The sequence below is a fragment of the Armigeres subalbatus genome, chromosome 1, assembly GCF_024139115.2.
Source record: "Armigeres subalbatus isolate Guangzhou_Male chromosome 1, GZ_Asu_2, whole genome shotgun sequence".
NCBI lineage: Eukaryota > Metazoa > Arthropoda > Insecta > Diptera > Culicidae > Armigeres > Armigeres subalbatus.
This window is the reverse complement of record NC_085139.1, coordinates 160,617,447-160,635,277: the sequence shown is the minus strand read 5'-3', so window position 1 is coordinate 160,635,277 and position 17,831 is coordinate 160,617,447. Positions and strand designations below refer to the sequence as shown.

The window sequence follows — 17,831 nt, the reverse complement described above, 5'->3', positions numbered from 1 at the left end:
TCTTACGGATTATAGCGCACCCTGACACTTATAAATCGCAGTTCGTAAGAAAGGAACCATCACCACTAAATAAATTAATCTTTTTTGTATAATTCGCAGGCAAAACTGTTGAATGAACATCGCTACATAACATGATCTTAAATCGAATCTTTACCTTCGATTTTTTTGTTTTCATTTATTTGTGTCGATGTCGAATAAGAACAGCAAAAAGCAAATGAAGCTAACAATAGAGAACATTCTTCCAATCGTTCTTGGAAAATAAGAAGAAGAAAATGCTAAAAGGCAATATACAATATATAATACTAACTTTCTTGTGTTGGCTTATTTTATGAAATGAAAACCCGAATGAGAACATTACCTGTATGGTATTATGGGAAATCAAATTATACATATTATAATGCAATAATCATACAATTGAACGATTATCGTACAGCGTTTAATTCAAATCGAATGCAGAATCTTTAGGAAAAATCAAACAATTTAAAGTTTTTGTTGAATATAATCATAACCCGAATAATCACTAGAAACAAAAAATGGAGATAAACTAATGATTCATGGTAAAATGTCTTCGCAAAAATATATGAAAAAGTTGATGTTTTTGAATGGTAACGATACTTAACAACCCATTCAATGTATCATCCAAAATCAGAATATCATAAAGCCTATCGTAAATATCATACATTCTATGATTAACGTACGGTATTTCGAATGATTCCATAAACAATTCTTCTTTAATTTTCAATACTCAAAAAATGATAGCTAGAAAAATAGTCGTATAATACCATTCTATTCGGGTTATTACTAGAAATATGGTTGTTTACTATTTCGTGCATGCTGTATTGAAAACAAACAAAAAAAACCAAAAAAAAATATTTTTTTTACCGCTGACATTTTTTGAAGGGTTAACGTTATGGCGTTATGAAGGGTTAAAAACGTTCTTAATTAAATATTTCTTCACATAATATATGTTGCATAGAAACAGTTTTCATTAAAACAAATTTTGGCCGTCCATTTGTATGAGAATTAGGCATATGGTAGTGCATGATAGCAGGGTTTGCAGAAATCGCTCTCAGTTCTCACTCCTCAGTTCTTTATCTGATTAAAAATAAATGATAAAAAGAGGCAAAAATCTCTCTGAATCACAACAAGCCATGAAAACAAGTCTATCGCATTTGTTACAAGTTCTCGCTCATTTTTCGTTGGGGATCATATTTTTTCGCACAGTTGTTGAAATGCATAATCAGAACTGGTACCCCGTGATTGCAGCTTTTTTAATTAGTTTATTATCGAAACAGGTTGCGAAAAAAGTCTCACGCGGTTTGCTATCTATCGAGTGTGTATACAGAGCTGATAAAAGAGATTTTCGTGGTCTTCTTTGGATTCAAGTTGAAAGAACCAGTTGGGAGAATCATCCGTCGTTCACGGTATCGATAGCGACAGGCACAAGAAGGTGAGGTGCGCAGGACGATTTTTGGACCCTCCGTAGACTGCGTGGACCGCCATGGACCGAGCAGAACATCGACGACTTTTATGTACTGTAAAGGCCACTCTGATTTTATTCTTAATAATAAAAACCCTGATTGATCCACCTAGCGGTGTTTGAGCCATTCTCGTACATTAGATATACTAAAAAATTTAGTGAGATTTTCTTAGCGTGTTTTTTGTATATAAATCGTATTTTGGCCATAACTTTTGATCCCATAGTCCGATCTGGCCAATTTTCAACAGGAAACAATGGGACAGGATTCCCCATTAAATACATTAAATGCATTATTGCAAACAAATCGAATCAAGATAAGTGCCTAAAAGATGAGTTTCATTTTGTGCACATACACTCATACACTCACGCACACACATACACACAAACAGACATCATCTCAATTCGTCGAGCTGAGTCGATTGGTATATAACACTATGGGTCTCCGTACCTTCTATCACAAAATCGTCTTAGTAGTGAATATACAGCCTTTTCGTTACAACTTGTGTACGAGAAAGACAAAACATAATCCCACTCCCATCATATTTTGGAAATAAATAAATCTTACTCAGATGTTATCAGTTCTAAATCCTGAAGAAAATTTAGGGACTATATTTATTTTAAATATTTAATTATTTTTTTATATTTTATTTCAGCAACACAATTTAACTTAAAAAGGTAACATATTCGATCTACTTTCTTGTTTCATATTCCACTAAAGATTCTAGAAATTCCTATAATACTGATTTAATATTATTTATTCATTATTGTCTCTTATTCTACACACACGTAGTTGTTTATGCACTTTGATTCATTTTTACTGAAAAGGGAACCATTTGGACATTTGAAGCTGAATTGTAGAAAATCGCCGGTAGCTGTAATCGAACACGTGATGTAAGTTTCACAACCAACAGATGATGGATCGGAAAACCGTCCACTGGAAGCACAAACGAATGGAGTCGCCACAGAAGACGTAGTGATTTCGGACGCTTCGGATGTAGTTGTGGTTTCTTGAAACGGACAGACATAGCTCATAGAGCAGTGAAGCTCCGTTGGATCGAAATAAGTCCCGGCTGGACAGTTGAAAGAGTATTCCAAGAACTCCTTTGTCGCCGTTTGCACACAGAATTTGTACTTAGTACAGTCAGTTAGATCAGGGTGACGGCCAACACTCGAGCAAATAAAACTAACCGCATCAGTTGTCGACGCTGCTTCAGTTGAGGCTTCCACTGTAGACGATTCAACAGGCTGTGTACTGGTTATTTCCAATGGGCATTGGTATTGAGCTGGTAGGACACACCTTAGACTATCCAATGAGAAAACAGTAATGGTAGGGCATCTACTCAAAACTGCTACATAAGTTCCATCTCCATTACCTGAACAGAGGTAGTAACCTTTGCAGTCGGATGAAGTGGGATCAGGAAACCGTCCAGAGCCAGTACATACAAAAGTTTCGACTTCGCTGGTCGGGGACTGAGTTGCAACCTCGGTTGTGCTGGGCTCCACAGTTGTAGTGTCTTCTTGGAGGCACAGGTAATCTTCTGGCTGAACACATTTCTCTTTCTCGGGGTCAAAGACACTGATTTTTTTTTTTTTTTCCCCTGTTGGGTATTTTAATCACTGCGACCATTTGTTAGATCTATTGTGATATATGCCCCATTTCATATAGCTTTGTCAAGTTGACGCATCATTGCTATGTAGAGCAATTGCATCACCTTGACTACCAGCGTCTTCCCAATACGGTATTATGGTTCTGATGAATCGCACTACCAAATTGGGACTTGTTCTCCAAACTTCAGAGGGTTCTATCAGCCCCCTGTTGAAGAACTGTAATCTTTTTCTAAAAATTGCCGGACAATGGCATAACAGATGTTCCGAGTCTTCCACATGTATACCGCAGAAGCGACATACATCATCTTGAAGTTTTCCTAGCAGCTTCAAGTGATAACGGCTCGGGCAATGGCCTGTTACAAGACCTGTATATGTGTTAAGATCTTTTTTTGAAAGATCTAAGATTTTGCGAGTGATAAATACGTTTGGTGTGATGAAACGTTTAGACTGCCTCGCAATCAAGGTGTTCTTCCAAATGTCCTCTATTTTCGAATGTTCCCAAGATTTCAGTTCCATTCTAAGAGAACACGCAGATACACCACAAAAAGGTTCTGGACCTATGAATTGTCGAGATGAACCAAGTCTTGCCAGCATATCAGCTTGTTCATTGCCTTCAATGCCACAATGCCCAGGAACCCAATATAGGTTCACTTTGTTACGACTACCCAAGGTTTGGAGTGACTGAACACATTCCCAAACGAGTTTAGATGTGCATCTTGCTGATTTCAGAGCATTCAATGCTGCTTGACTATCAGACATTATGCAAATATTTGAATGCCTGTAATTTCGACGTATGCATAAATTAGAGCATTCAAGAATAGCCTGAACTTCAGCTTGGAAAACAGATGGCCACTTTCCCATGGGAATCGAAATATTCGTCCCTGGGCCAGTCACGCCTGCTCCAACTTGATTGTTCAGTTTTGAACCATCGGTGTAAAACACAATCGATCCTGAACGAAGATTTGGTCCACCATTTGTCCATGTGCTTCGCTCAAGATTAATTACATCAAAACATCGATAAAAGTTGTATCTTCTTCTCATCCAATCATCGTTGTTTGTGATCAGTGAGTTGATACTTATTTTGTTTAGAATACTAAGATGTCCTGTTAGGTCACCTTCGAAGAGGTTTGAATCTCTTTTGATCTTCAAAGCACTCTTCTCTGCTTCTAATTGAATAAATTGATCCAATGGTAGCACGTGGAGCAAAGCGTCTAGTGCTGTGTTCGGCGTGCTTCTTATCGCACCAGTTATTGAAAGAGTAGCTAATCTTTGAAGTTTTCCCAACTTCTTCTGTACCACCCTTTCTTTTGTTTTTGGCCACCATACTAATGCGGCATATGATATTCTGGGTTTCACAATCGCCGTATAAATCCATTGAATAATTTTGGCTTAAGTCCCCACTTTTACCGAACGTCGCCTTACTTATCCATAAAGCATTTGTAGCTTTGCTTAATGCTTCTTCAAGATGTAAGTTCCAATTCAGCTTACTGTCAAGTCGAACGCCAAGATGCTTGACTGAGTTTGAAAGTTTCAAATCTGCTCCTTTCAGTTTTAATGTAGGTAAAGAATAATTTCTTCTCCTTGTAAACGCCACTAGTGTGGCCTTTGAAGGGTTTATGTTTAATCCTTCGTTTTCACACCATAATGTGATGAAATTTAGGGCAATTTGCATTCTATTAGAAATAACACAGTCATATTTTCCTCTCACTAATATAACTATATCATCTGCGAAGCCAATTATCTCGAAGCCTCGAGCCTCCAGTTGTTTGAGAAGATCGTCAACGATTAAAGACCACAATAGAGGTGATAGTACGCCTCCTTGAGGGCACCCTTTTACTGCTCTCACACTAATTGATGAGCTTCCAAGGTTTGCCGATATTTCTCGTTTTGATAACATCTCGCCAATCCAGTCAACAATGCATACATCGAAACCTCGTTTCAGCATAGCATTCTTCATTGAATTGTGAGATGTGTTATCGAATGCTCCTTCAATGTCGAGGAACGCTGCAAGTGAAATTTCTTTTGCTGCAAAAGATCTTTCCAACTTTGTAACTAACTTGTGAAGCGCTGTTACTGAAGATTTACCCTCCTGATATGCAAACTGATTTTTGCTCAGAGGAGTATTCGTTAAATAAGATGATTTTATGTGCTCATCTATTAGTTTTTCCATTATTTTTAGTATAATGGACGATAAGCTAATTGGTCTGAAGGATTTTGGGGATGATTTATCCTTCTTATTAGCTTTTGGGATAAATGTGACACGCACTCCCCGCCATGCAGTCGGAATATAGCCTAATATTAAGCTCGATTGGAACATCTTAGTCAGAACGGGTGTTAAGATTGCTTTTCCCTTCTGTAGTAGTACAGGAAAAATTCCATCCCTACCTGGAGATTTGAAGGGTTCAAGTGAATCAATCGCCCATTCAACTTTCTGTTCAGTGAATATTTCATTGGCCAGAATGCCAGCATTGCTCCTGGTGCAATTCATCCCAGTGACTTTATTCGTTTGTTGAATATCTCGCCTGGCTTCATTAACACCAGTTTGCGTAACAGATGCATTCTGGTCCTCATGTGAATTGATGATAGAACACGGAAGTGTGTTTGCATCATTACTTCTAATGTTTCATAAGTTGTCTTGGTAAAAGACCCGTCATCTTTTTTAATAGTCCCAAGACCATTTGTGTGATCTTTAGCAAGGACTTTCTGCAATCTAGCAGCTACTGGAGTACTTTCAATGTTTTCACAAGTGTGCATCCAATTTATCCTTTTAGATCTTCGAATTTCTCTATTGTAAGCAGTTAGGGATTCTTTGTATTGTTCCCACTGTTGTGTACGTTTAGCCCGGTTAAAGAGTTTCCGGGTTTTTTTCCGCATCTTTTGTAAATTGGTATTCCACCAAGATACGTCTCTATTTGAAGAACGTTTCTTAGCAGCGCAGCTGACTTGAAAAGCTTTCAGTATCAAGCAAGAAAGTTGCTTAGAATTTTTTCAAGTCCATGACTAGTATTTAATGAGGTGCTTAAGTTTTCCGCCTCACTAGCCAAGTTTGAGATATAATATTCCCAGTTAGTTTTCCTGGGATCTCTTTTGGTTTCTATGAGTTGATTTCCAGCCTCATATTCAAATAATATGTGCATGTGATCAGATAGAGATATTTCTTCTGATACATGCCAATTTTTGATTTTTTCCGAAAGTGTATGACTACACAAGGTTAAATCAAGAACTTCTTGCCTGATGGCATTTGAAAAGGGGGTTTGTTCCCCCTGTTACATATATCTACATCATTTTTTGCAATATAGTCGAACAGGTTTTCACCTCTTTTGTTGATATCCGAACTAGCCCAAATAGTGTGATGAGCGTTTGCGTCACAACCGATAATGAAAGCTTTATTTTGCTTCCTGCAATATGAAATAAAAGCAGCTACTTCTGGTGGAGGCACATCGACAGCATCTCCCGGAAAGTATGCTGAGGCGACAAATATATCCGTTTTTCCACGAATTGTCGGTACCTCCATCATAACCGCAACAATATCTCGTTCAATAAACTCTGTAATTGGACACTGATGGAAGGACATTGATTTAATGTTGCTTCGAATGTTCCAGTCAAGTCCACAGTACAAAGGTAGTAATTTTTACAGTCGCTAGACTCTGGTTCTGGAAACCTTCCACTTTCAGTGCACGTAAAAGGTGGCACTACTGTAGTGATGTCGTCAGAGATGCTGCTGCCAACAGTAGTGGTCTGTTGTTCTGAAACTGTTGTTTGGACAGTTGTTTCCTCTGAAGTGGGCTCCTGAGTTGTTGCAGGAGTTTCTGTTGCTACTTCAGTAGTGATGGCATTAACAGTTGTCGACTCTTGTGTTGGTTCTTCAGTAGACGGTTCCGAAGTGATTGTTGAAGATGTATCAAGGGAAGTGGTAATAATCTCAGTTGTCGTAACAATGCTATTTGGGCATGTGTACGTTTCTGGCATCACACACTTCATAGAAGTCCAAGAAAATATAGTCGTCGAAGGGCAGCTGTTCAACACTGGTTCCATATTAGAGGGGCACGTATAATAAGCTTTACAATCAATTGAACTGTATACTGGAAATCTTCCTTGTGACGGACATTCAAAGTCGTCCAAAAGTATTGGATCGTCCCCCGATACTTCTGGGATCTTTCCACATACATTATCTTCTTCCGGTATGCACTTGAGTGTTTCTAGTGAAAATCCTTGCCCAGCCGGGCACTCGTAAAGGACTTGATAGAATTCATTGTTAGCACTTATAACACAGTAATAGTATGAAGCACAATTCGTAGATTGCACTACGGAAAAACCTTCTTTCTCGCATTCTAACACGTTGGATTGGGCCCGGGCAAGATAGTGAACGAATAAGTTCCATAATATACCCAACAGTTTTTTCTTCATTCTGATAGTTGGAAGAAATGATTACTGTATTCAGCACAATAGGTTTAGTGATCTGATCTGCTTCTCAATGTCGACTGGACCTACTTCCGACCTTCAGTATCTTTTAAAGAACGGCGTGGCATGCCGTTTCGATAACAGGTGTAATTGGTGCTATAAAACAATATTTCCTATGACTGTTCGACCAAACTGTGAAAACAACCTTAGCCTCATGCGTTCATGTACAGGCATGGGAGTTATCAATGATAAGGTCTAGAAGAATATTTCAATGCAAAAAATCATCTAATCGTGACAAACATTTCCTTTTTGAAATACCTCTCATGAACGGAACGCGGAATACGGAATAATAAGAAGGTATGTATGAGCGCATATTATCCATTTAATGTATGATTCACCTTACACTTATTTTCTATCGAAAATCACTGCAAGTGTGGTATTATAAATCAGTTATCAGAGGCAAACATTTATCTACAGCTTAATTTATTTGAGTCACAACAAGCGCTTGGAAACTGTTTCTTGGATACCGATCATAAAATCTAAACAACTGTCTTCCGCGCTGCCGCGGAAAGGTAACTGGATGTATGTATTTCAAAAATTAAATAAATCTCCCAATAAGCTAGTCCCTATGATAATGAAATTTTCCTGCCATCACCTCAGTCATATCTTTGATTGATTTGATTGACTATTTCAGATAACATGCCCAAATGTATTTATTTATTCAAACGATTTATAACGATCGGCATTTTGCCGACAAACAGCCTTAATCTATATGGCGGAAGTAATCAAAACAATGGACAGTACCGCAGTCACATATCTTGTAACACATTGTTCATTTGCAATTATTTAAATACAATGACTACTAACATATTATTTCGTGAAAAAAATAGGACACAGTTTGTGAAGTCGTGCAACGCAACTTTCTGTAAACTTTTCATATAGAGCTTGAAACCAACCGTTTTTTCTTATTTGCAGCATTTTTTACGCTTGACTAGTTATGTACTGGGACGGGACTTGCAAAAAGGAAAAAAATGTAACTTCATCTGCTGCCAGTCAGCTCCATGAGCATGAGCATGATTGACCGCCCTTCTCCGTTATTGCCAGGCCAGCTGTAATTACACAGAGAACCCACAGATGAAGTTTGGGACTAACATCATCTTCAACGTGTAAGAACTGGTGACCCAAAAATAAGCAATATCAGCGCCGGCCGTGTCCGAATGCAGGTCTATGGAGGAACAGGTAGGAAATTGTTGACGTGATACTCGCTTTGATGGAAGTCGACGTGCCATCTGCACTTCCACGAGAAATCACTGGGATGTTGGATATATGGGGTAGGAAGTGTGGCAGGGTTCGTTTTGGTAAACGTGTTAGACAAGGCGGACAGGTATGCAGCAGAATCGCGTAACAACACGGAAAAACTACCGGATTTTCGGAGATCTTTCGCGGGAGGAATTAACACGAACGTGTTCGTACACAAACAAACGTATTCTTATATTATTGTTTACATAGAAGAGTTATGTACATAAAGATTGTCAAAGTCAATGTTTGTGTATAAAAAGTTTCTACTATAAGCTACGTGCGTTGACCAACAAACTGAATCAAAGGGGGTTCAGCTAACTGGTCGAATGAAGGGTTCACCGTTGCATATCACCAACACTCCTCCTAAACGGTAAGCCTAAGATGAATACATGGTGAATAATGGTGTATTCATCTTGGGTTAGCCCTTTGCTTTTGATGAACCGCCTGAACACTTTTTAGCTCTTTTTCCGGTCAAAACTGGCTTCTTCTCATGTGTCACTAATCCCACGACAAAGTCCGAGTATCGCTCCGGTAACTGTCCTCGATTTCTACGTGGCTCACTCTCCGACACTTCACTGTCCTGTATCTCCTCCTGAACCGCCAACGGGTCTCCCGAAAAGGATGACTCTCAGGTCAAAAAACTGTTCGTGTTCACTGTGGTTTCCATCGTTGTCTACAGGATCATTCAAGTCCGATTCGTTCTTTGGCTCCTCGATACACTTTTGTTTGTCTTTGCCAGAATCTTTCAACGGAACCAACTCCACGTCGGTTTCTTCGGCTCTCTCCTCCTGGCGTTGGGCCTCCTCCAGTTCTAAAAACTTTGCTTTTCTGCCAACAGTAATCTTCCCTGTAGCCAAATCCGAGGCCAAATCGACGAAACGGTACCCAAGAGCCGAATATCCTACGAAAGTCAACTTCCGTGTTCCAGAAATCACGCCAGATACGTTTACCCACGCATCACAGCCAAACACACGCAAATGGGCTGAGCTTGGCTTCCTATTGTACCACCTTTCATAAGGACTAACTTCCACCGACTTTGAAAGCAACCGGTTCTGAAGGTACGTTGCCGTTACAACTGCTTCTCCCCAGTATTTTTTCTCCAGCTTCGCGTCCAGCAGCATGGTTGTTGCCATATCTTGCAGGTAACGATTTCTTCTCTCAGCTACACCATTTTTCTGGGATATGTATGCTGCCGTATATTTAATTCCCTCCGCTTGGAAGAAATGCTTCAGTCTTTCACTAAACAACCTGCCACCGCTGTCCGAACGTACTAATTTGGGTTTACGGTTGAACAATTAATCCATCCAAACACTTGATTCACGCTCATGCACTCCATGCTTGCACTCACGCTAACGCTTGTATGAGTCTGACTTGTGTGCTCACCTCTATCATGCCGTGTGGGTCTGACTTGTGCGCCCACCCTTCTCATGCCATGCGGGTCTGACTTGTATGCCCACCTTTAGCATACCATGTGAGTCTGCTCACCTCTTTCATTCAGTTCGCGGTGACACATACTACTCTAGTCATTCGACCTAACACTCGCTCTGGCATCCCTTGTGGGACATTTCACTTAGGTTCCCACTTCTGACATACCATGTGAGTCTGACTCACCTCGCTCATACCATATGAGACTAGCTCAACTCGAACATACCGTGTGAGACTGATTTGTGTACTCATTCCTTTCGTACCATGTGAGACTGAATTGGATGCTCACCCACACTCCTCTGCCACGCCGCGGGGTATCAGTAGTCATAGAAACCAACATTCCAGCGCTACTCCCAGCGCGGCGTGTGCAGTCCATACATACATTTATTCATTCACACTTCTGCCATGCTTCGAGGTGACGATCTCGGTTGCCACCCACTGCGCCATTACCTTTGCATGGGCAGACCATTCACACACTTCTCCGCTTTCGGCACTTTTCGCTCTAACTAACCAATCACAAGTTAGTACTGCTTGTCGATTGCTGCTCGGCACGCCAGATTCTCTGCAAGCTGCAGGCAATCTGAGTGGTTGCAGTCGAGACTGCGTTCCACTTCTCCACCGCTTGACACATCTTCTGGATAAGGTTATCCGGAGTTGTGTTCCGGCCGCAAACGTCTAGCATTGCTCTTCTTTCGACGTCGAAACGAGGACATACGAACAGTATATGCTCTGCAGTTTCGTCAAACCCTGGGCAGTCAGGACAGACGGGGACCTCCGCGTGCCCAAACCTGTGGTGGTACTGTCGGAAACAGCCATGGCCTGACAGGAATTGTGTCAGATGGAAGTGAACCTACCCATGGGGTCTCCCCACCCAGCTTGATATGTTAGGAATCAGCCGGTGGGTCCACCTACCTTTCGAGAGTTATCCCACTCGCGCTGCCATCTGGCAACCGAAGTCACCCTGGTACGCTCGCGGGCTCCTCTGGTGCCACGTAGCTCAAAACACTCCTCGTCTTCCCGGATGACCAGCCCGACTGGCATCATACTCGCTATCACACAGGATGCGTCGTGCGATACCGTGCGGTAGGCCGATATCACCCTGAGACACATCAAGCGGTAGGTGCTCTCCAGTTTCTGCAGGTAACTGGTTACCCCCAGTGGCCCCAGGACGGGCCGCCGTACCTAAGGATAGATGCGGCAACGCCTGCCAGTAGCCTACGTCTACTGGCGTACACCTTGGAGCTGTTGGACATCATCCTCGATAATGCCGCCACAGCAGTCGAAGCCTTCTTGCACGCATATTCGACATGGCTACCGAAGGTAAGCTTGTCGTCTATGATGACCCCAAGAATCTTCAGACTCCGCTTTGAAGTGATCGCGACGTCTCCCACGTGAACAACTGCATGTTGTGCCGACTTATGGTTACTGACGATAACCACCTCCGTCTTATTTTGAGCGAGCTCAAGGCCTCTCGCACTCATCCAGTCCGCCACAGTGCTAATCGCGTGTTCTGCGCTTAGTTCTACTCCGGGGAATGACTCCCCGTAGACCTCTAGGGTTACATCGTCAGCAAAGCCGACGATCTTCACACCAGGAGGGAACTTTAGCTTCAGAACCCCGTCATACATCAGGTTCCATAGTACCGGTCCCAGGATTGAACCTTGCGGGACTCCTGCGGTAATGGGAACACTTTTCTGACCGGCATCGGTCTCGTATAGCAGCACACGGTTCTGGAAGTAGCTTTCCAATATCCGGTACAGTCCCACCGGCAGGCTAAGCCGGTGTAACGAGAGCGCGATGGCATCCCAGCTTGCGTTATTGAATGCGTTCTTCACGTCCAGTGTCACCAACGCAATGCACCAACGTATCGAATTCCTCGCCTTTTCCGTTGGATCGCTACCTCTGCAGTCTTGAGCACTGAGTTGATAGCGTCCACCGTGTACTTACCCTTCCGAAAACCAAACTGGTTACTCGACAGGCCATCCGTACCCTCTGCGTACGGGGTGAGCCTGTTGAAGATGACCCTCTCGAGCAGTTTACCCGTCGTGTCGATCAGGCAAATTGGTCTGTACGCCGATGGGTCGCCCGGAAGCTTCCCGGCCTTCGGCAGCAGTACCAACTTCTGCCTTTTCCATCTCTCGGGGAAACGACACTCATCCAGGCATCTCTGCATAGCTAGCCTGAACATGTTCGGGTTCGCTATGATCGCTGCCTTAAGTGCACTGTTTGGAACTCCATCGGGGCCTGGAGCTTTGTTCATCGCAAGGGTGTTAGCCACTGCGAGTAACTCTTCATTCGTCACCGGAGCCACCATTTCGGCCACACTCCCAGCGCCTTGCAGCGCAGGAGGAGGCCAGGGACTTGTGGCTCGGGACTGGAAGAGTACTTCGATAATCCTCGCCAACCGGTCCGGTGACCGTTCGGGGGATGAAGAGCCCCCTTTGGTCTTGGCCATCATGATCCTATAGGCGTCACCCCACGGATTCGCATTGGCACCCTCGCACAGGTTGTCGAAGCACGCTCTTTTGCTGCTCTTAATGGCCTTGTTAAGGGCCAGTCTCGTAGCTCAAAACACTTCCCGGCGGACCGTTCTTTCCTCCTCGGTGCGGGCTCGTTGCGTCCTACGTCTAGCCTTGAGGCAGGCTGATCGTAGGGCTGCAATTTCGGCACTCCACCAGTATGCCGGGCGTCTGCCATTTCTTGGCAGGGCTTTCCTCGGCATAGTAGCGTCGCACGCGCGTGATAGGACAGCTAGGGTCTGTTCACAAATTGCGTAACGCAAAAATCCTAGTTTGTGACTCCCTCCCTCCCTCTCGAAACAAAAAGTAACATTTTTGGTACCCCCTCCCTCCCCCACATAACACGTAACTGAGAAAATTTGAAAGCCATTTTTTTTTCTTTTTCTGAAGTATGTGGGATTTGGTATTTATTGAACACTGTTAGAATAGTAACGAAACATGAATAAAACTTAAACATCTTAAAGTCAAGGATATCAAGAATGCAGCTATTAAAAACGAAAATAAAATTTGCGATCAGGGCTATTCAAATTTTAGTTTAGCGGGACTGTTCTGTCGATAAATACAATATTCGCTTGGTGTTTTTACGCATAACTGTCCCGCTATGTGCTTGATTTTAGTAATGAATAAGGGGCAAGCCAGAGTAAGGTGCGTGCCAGAGTAAACGCGACGAGCGATGCGACGCGACGCGACTCATGTAAAAGAATAACAATCATTATCAACAGGCTGTCAAATTGCACTGTCGCGTCGCGTCGCATCGCACGTCGCGTTTACTCTGGCTTGCCCCTAAACACGGCGAGCGATGCGACGCGACGCGACTCACGTAAAAGAATAAAGGTGCCGTCAGACGTTGCAAGCAAATCACTCGCAACGAGCATTTTGCTCGCAGAAAGTGACAACTGTCAAAAATTTGCCTGTCTGACTACACTGAAAGTGATTGCATGCAAACAAATGACAACTCGTAAGCAAACGCTCGCTTGCAATGTCTGACTGCTAAGCGTTAAAAATCTTCAACTCGCAGAAACGAAATTGCGCTTGCTAGTGCAGCACTAGCAAATTTTTCGCTCGCAAAAGTGAAAACGTTTTTAGGTGGCAGTGTTGCACTGCAAAAATAGGAATGAAATTAGATTTTGTGGCCGAAAATCAAGTTTTTCGTTTTTGTTTATATTTGCATGAGAGTAAATTTGTCATTTGCTTAAAGTAAAAAACTGCTACGTGTGACTGCAATTGCGAGTGCTCTCAGGAATCATTCGCTCGCACGAGTGATTTGCTTGCAACGTCTGACGGAGCCTTAACAATCAATATCAACACGCTGTCTAATTGCACTGTCGCGTCGCGTCGCATCGCACGTCGCGTGCCCGCCAGAGTAGACGCGACGTGCGATGCGACGCGACGCGACTCATGTAAAAGAATAATAATCATTATCAACAGGCTGTCAAATTGCACTGTCGCGTCGCGTCGCATCGCACGTCGCGTTTACTCTGGCTTCGCCCTTACTCTGGCTTGTCCCTAAAGGTTAATACGTAGCAGAAAGTTAAAAAAATAATAATTCGCGTTATGCGTAACATTTGGTAGTACCCACGTGCCTCACGTACCCCTCCCCCATCTTTTAGTGTATCAAAGAATAACGCAAGTTGGACCTCCCCCCTCCCCCCAAAAGCGTTACGTAATTTGTAAACAGACCCCTGCCTGCGCATCCCCGCTTAGACTGTCGGTGTTGGTTTCTGTATAGGGATTGAGAGGGGTATGAGTAAATATATTGACTAAATAAGAGGGCATATAGTCATGAGCACTAGATGCGAGAGGTGACAGTTCAAAGAAGTGAGCATTCAGTTTTGTGATGTATTTCGCGGGAAGCAGTTGTGCTTCGGAGCTGCTGCGGATCGAGCAGCAGCTGGAGACGACTGATTCGGATGCAGCTGTCTCCTAAGGACACGACAATGGCCAATTCGGTACGTTATGATCAGTGGCGCTCCCGAAATTATGCGCTCGGTCGCAAGTGCAGAAAAAATCGGAATCGCGAGTGCTTGTTTTGTTTAGGGTCTGTTCACAAATTACGTAACGCAAAAATCCGAGTTTTTGACCCCCTCCCTCCCCCTCGTAACAAAAAGTAACATTTTTGGTACCCCCTCCCTCCCCCATGTAACGCGTAACTGTGAAAATTTTAAAGGCAGGTTTTTTTTCCCTTCTCTGAACCATTTGGGTTTTGGTGTTTTTTTAACACTGTTAGAATAGAGACGGCACATGATCAAAAATCAAGGATATTAAAAATGCAGCTAGTAGAAACGAAAATAGAATTTGCGATCATATTGCGCTTTTTGCACTTTACAAGAGTTTTGCGAGATTTTTTTTCTCACAGTCATCTTTTTCTCACACTCAATACACTCAAAAAAGTTTGATTTTCCGTGTATAATATTTGTGTGTGAGTGCTCAATCTGAAAACAAATAGACGTCAAATCATGGTGGGAATCGATTTAGTGTACACGCTTACATGTGACTAACGAGTAAAGGGTTATAATTGGGTAAATTTCAGTAACAAAAATCGATCAACCCGAAATGAGAGTGGGTGTGAGAAAAAGAAGCGAGCCAATCACAATCTACACATAACCAGGAACTAATAACCGGGACGTGATTGTCCCGAAGAACCGATTAAAAATTCATGCAACCCCAGATGAGCTCACGAGACCAGCACCGCCAGAGGCGCTAGTGTATTTTACTCACTTTTCGGTAAATTTATTTGAAAGTGTTTTGGTAAGTGCAGACTTTTTTGCTGTGAGTTTTGACAGAACTTTAACCTCAATCCAAAATACGTTTTATTTACGTTTTTTTCTGTTTTCTGTCCATCAACATATTCCATCAATTTCTTTTGCCTTCAAATTGTGTGGCAGTTTTAGTTTTTAAATGTTTAGATTTTAAATAGCAAACATTTCTCAGTATACAGTTGCTGCGTATTTCAACACGAGAAAGCGTGTAGCGGCGGGTGAGTTTAGTGCGATTACTCGGAACAAGAATGCCACCGCTGGTGAATCTGGTTCCGCTGGAACTCAGATAGGAAGATGACCCGAGTTTTCCAGTCTATCAAAAGGATCGGCGTCGTCAAAGTTGATGTAAAGAGCAACCAAAATTAGTTTGATTTTTTGAAGATGGGAAACAGCGAGCGAGGCGTGCAAACCCCGACAATGCAAGCCTCCACACTAGCAATGAAGCGCAAGCAACTAATTTTGACGAATCCCAAAGCAAGCTGAGCAGGAGCTCATGATTAGAAAATGGCCCTTCACGTCCTGAAAGCACTTGGATTTGCTTCCATGTTAAAGGAAGGCGCTCGTGTAAGTATAAATTGCTGGATCCGAAGGTGGATTCGAGTCCAAATTGGTTATTTTTCCGGACGGATGGCGATGACTCACGTGAGTGTTTTTTCCCGTAGGCTTATTCAGGCCGAGAGGAGCAGTATACCGGAACATATACGCCTTAAGGTGCGCTCGGAATGAACAAAATGATCATCAATCACATCGAGAAGCAGTTCGTCACTTCCTATGCGGGCACCATCAGGATGTCGAACATCCGGCAGCCAAACTGATGATCCAGGTCAGCCAGATGCAGGAAGCCCAAATGGGAGATGTTTTCCATCTTCGTGGTGGTGTTTTGCGGGCGTTGCTGGAGGCTGCTTAAGAGCTGCTTCGATTGGGAGTGATGATATTACCGAAGGGTATGAGAGAGAGCCCTGGATCTGGCTTTGGAAGCTCTACCAAGTCTGGTTACAGTGCAAAGATGACGACCGTTTCGCCAAACACATGACGAAACACGGGCGCATATTTGGTTTCATTCGTCAGGTTGATGACTACATTCTGGAGGAACCGAGTTTCGCCGTGCGTTTGGACTACCGTCCCGATTACGCCAGAACGTTGGTGCACGTGCGGAACGTGTCACCCCATTCGGTGTTGCGACTCAGCATGGCCTACATCCACCTGGCAGACGGTCACATGAAGATGCTGATTGAAAGCGAGATGCGCCTTCCTTGGGGTACGGTTTCAAAGTTTTGCTTCGACAGTTGCCTGCTTTCGGAGCTGGATAGAAGCTACGGACTGATATTGGTTGGACTGGCGGACTCAAAGACAGAAATATTGGAACTTTACCACCTGCAAGTGACCGTGTTGAGTCATTTCATGAAAGAGCAGCTAATTTTGAAGAAACTAACGATTCATTGTCCGCCGTTGAATCAGTATCCGGTACCGATGTTGATCAAACAGTTGTATAAGCACGACTTTTCAACGAAATCTAAATTTGATGGCGCGAAGCAACTGCTGGATCAGTTGGCTAAATTCAAGGAAGAGGCCTTGAATAAGGGGAACTATATTGAATATTTAAATGTACTGAACCAGATAGAGGACTTTGTTAACGCAGAAGCCGTCAAGCTGGCAACCTTGCCCAACACCGAATCTGAAGGGCACTCGTCAGCTGTCAAAGCGCCACGTCAGCTGCCGAAGCGCCGCGTCGACGCTGGTGGAATGACATCGCTCGTTTGACAAGCTGTCATCGGGCTCTTCCGGTCATTCTTCGCCACATTCCAGCTACGTTGAAGCAGCAGTGAGACGTTTACGATTTAAGAAAACAGTGAATTTAGTTAAGAGAATTTGAAAATTAAAATACGGTTCAGAAAATTAGCGTGTAGTGCTCGATTCGATTTTCCACCGATTAAGGATTAGTTCGGTAGGATTATACCTTTGGCGACAGTTGCCAGATTGTAGTCGCAAAGTGAGGTTAGTTGAGTCAGGTCAAAGCTATCCACATAATTTATTATTTTTATCCGCAGTCATAGCGTGAAATCCATCGTCGCAGTCTGTCCAGTCTGTGGTCCAGTAGGTCCTTCCGACAAATCCTGAAAAGAAAAAGTGAGAAAATAATATTAAATGAAGATAATATCAGATAATTAATTAACTGAATTTAGGCCACTAGGTAGAGGTTAGTGTGTGGCACAGCAGGTGCGCAAGATATATAGGCCCACCGAATTGTGAGTAATTATTGAATACTTACTGTGAAATATTATACTTACGTTTCGATCTAATTATAGTTGAAGCTCAATACACAAAGCTATCAGAACCGGT

At 42.9% G+C, this 17,831-nt stretch overlaps 1 protein-coding gene across 1 annotated transcript; it reads right to left on the bottom strand.

Moving 5' to 3' along the window:
* Positions 1-2,086: 2,086 nt before the first annotated feature.
* Positions 2,087-7,588, bottom strand: LOC134206687 (mucin-2-like). The gene is made up of 2 exons (XM_062682413.1): positions 6,609-7,588; positions 2,087-3,062 (listed from the first exon to the last, which is right to left on the bottom strand). The coding sequence occupies exons 1-2, from the start codon at positions 7,493-7,495 to the stop codon at positions 2,252-2,254; spliced, it is 1,698 nt and encodes a 565-aa protein (XP_062538397.1). The 5' UTR covers positions 7,496-7,588; the 3' UTR covers positions 2,087-2,251.
* Positions 7,589-17,831: the final 10,243 nt, after the last annotated feature.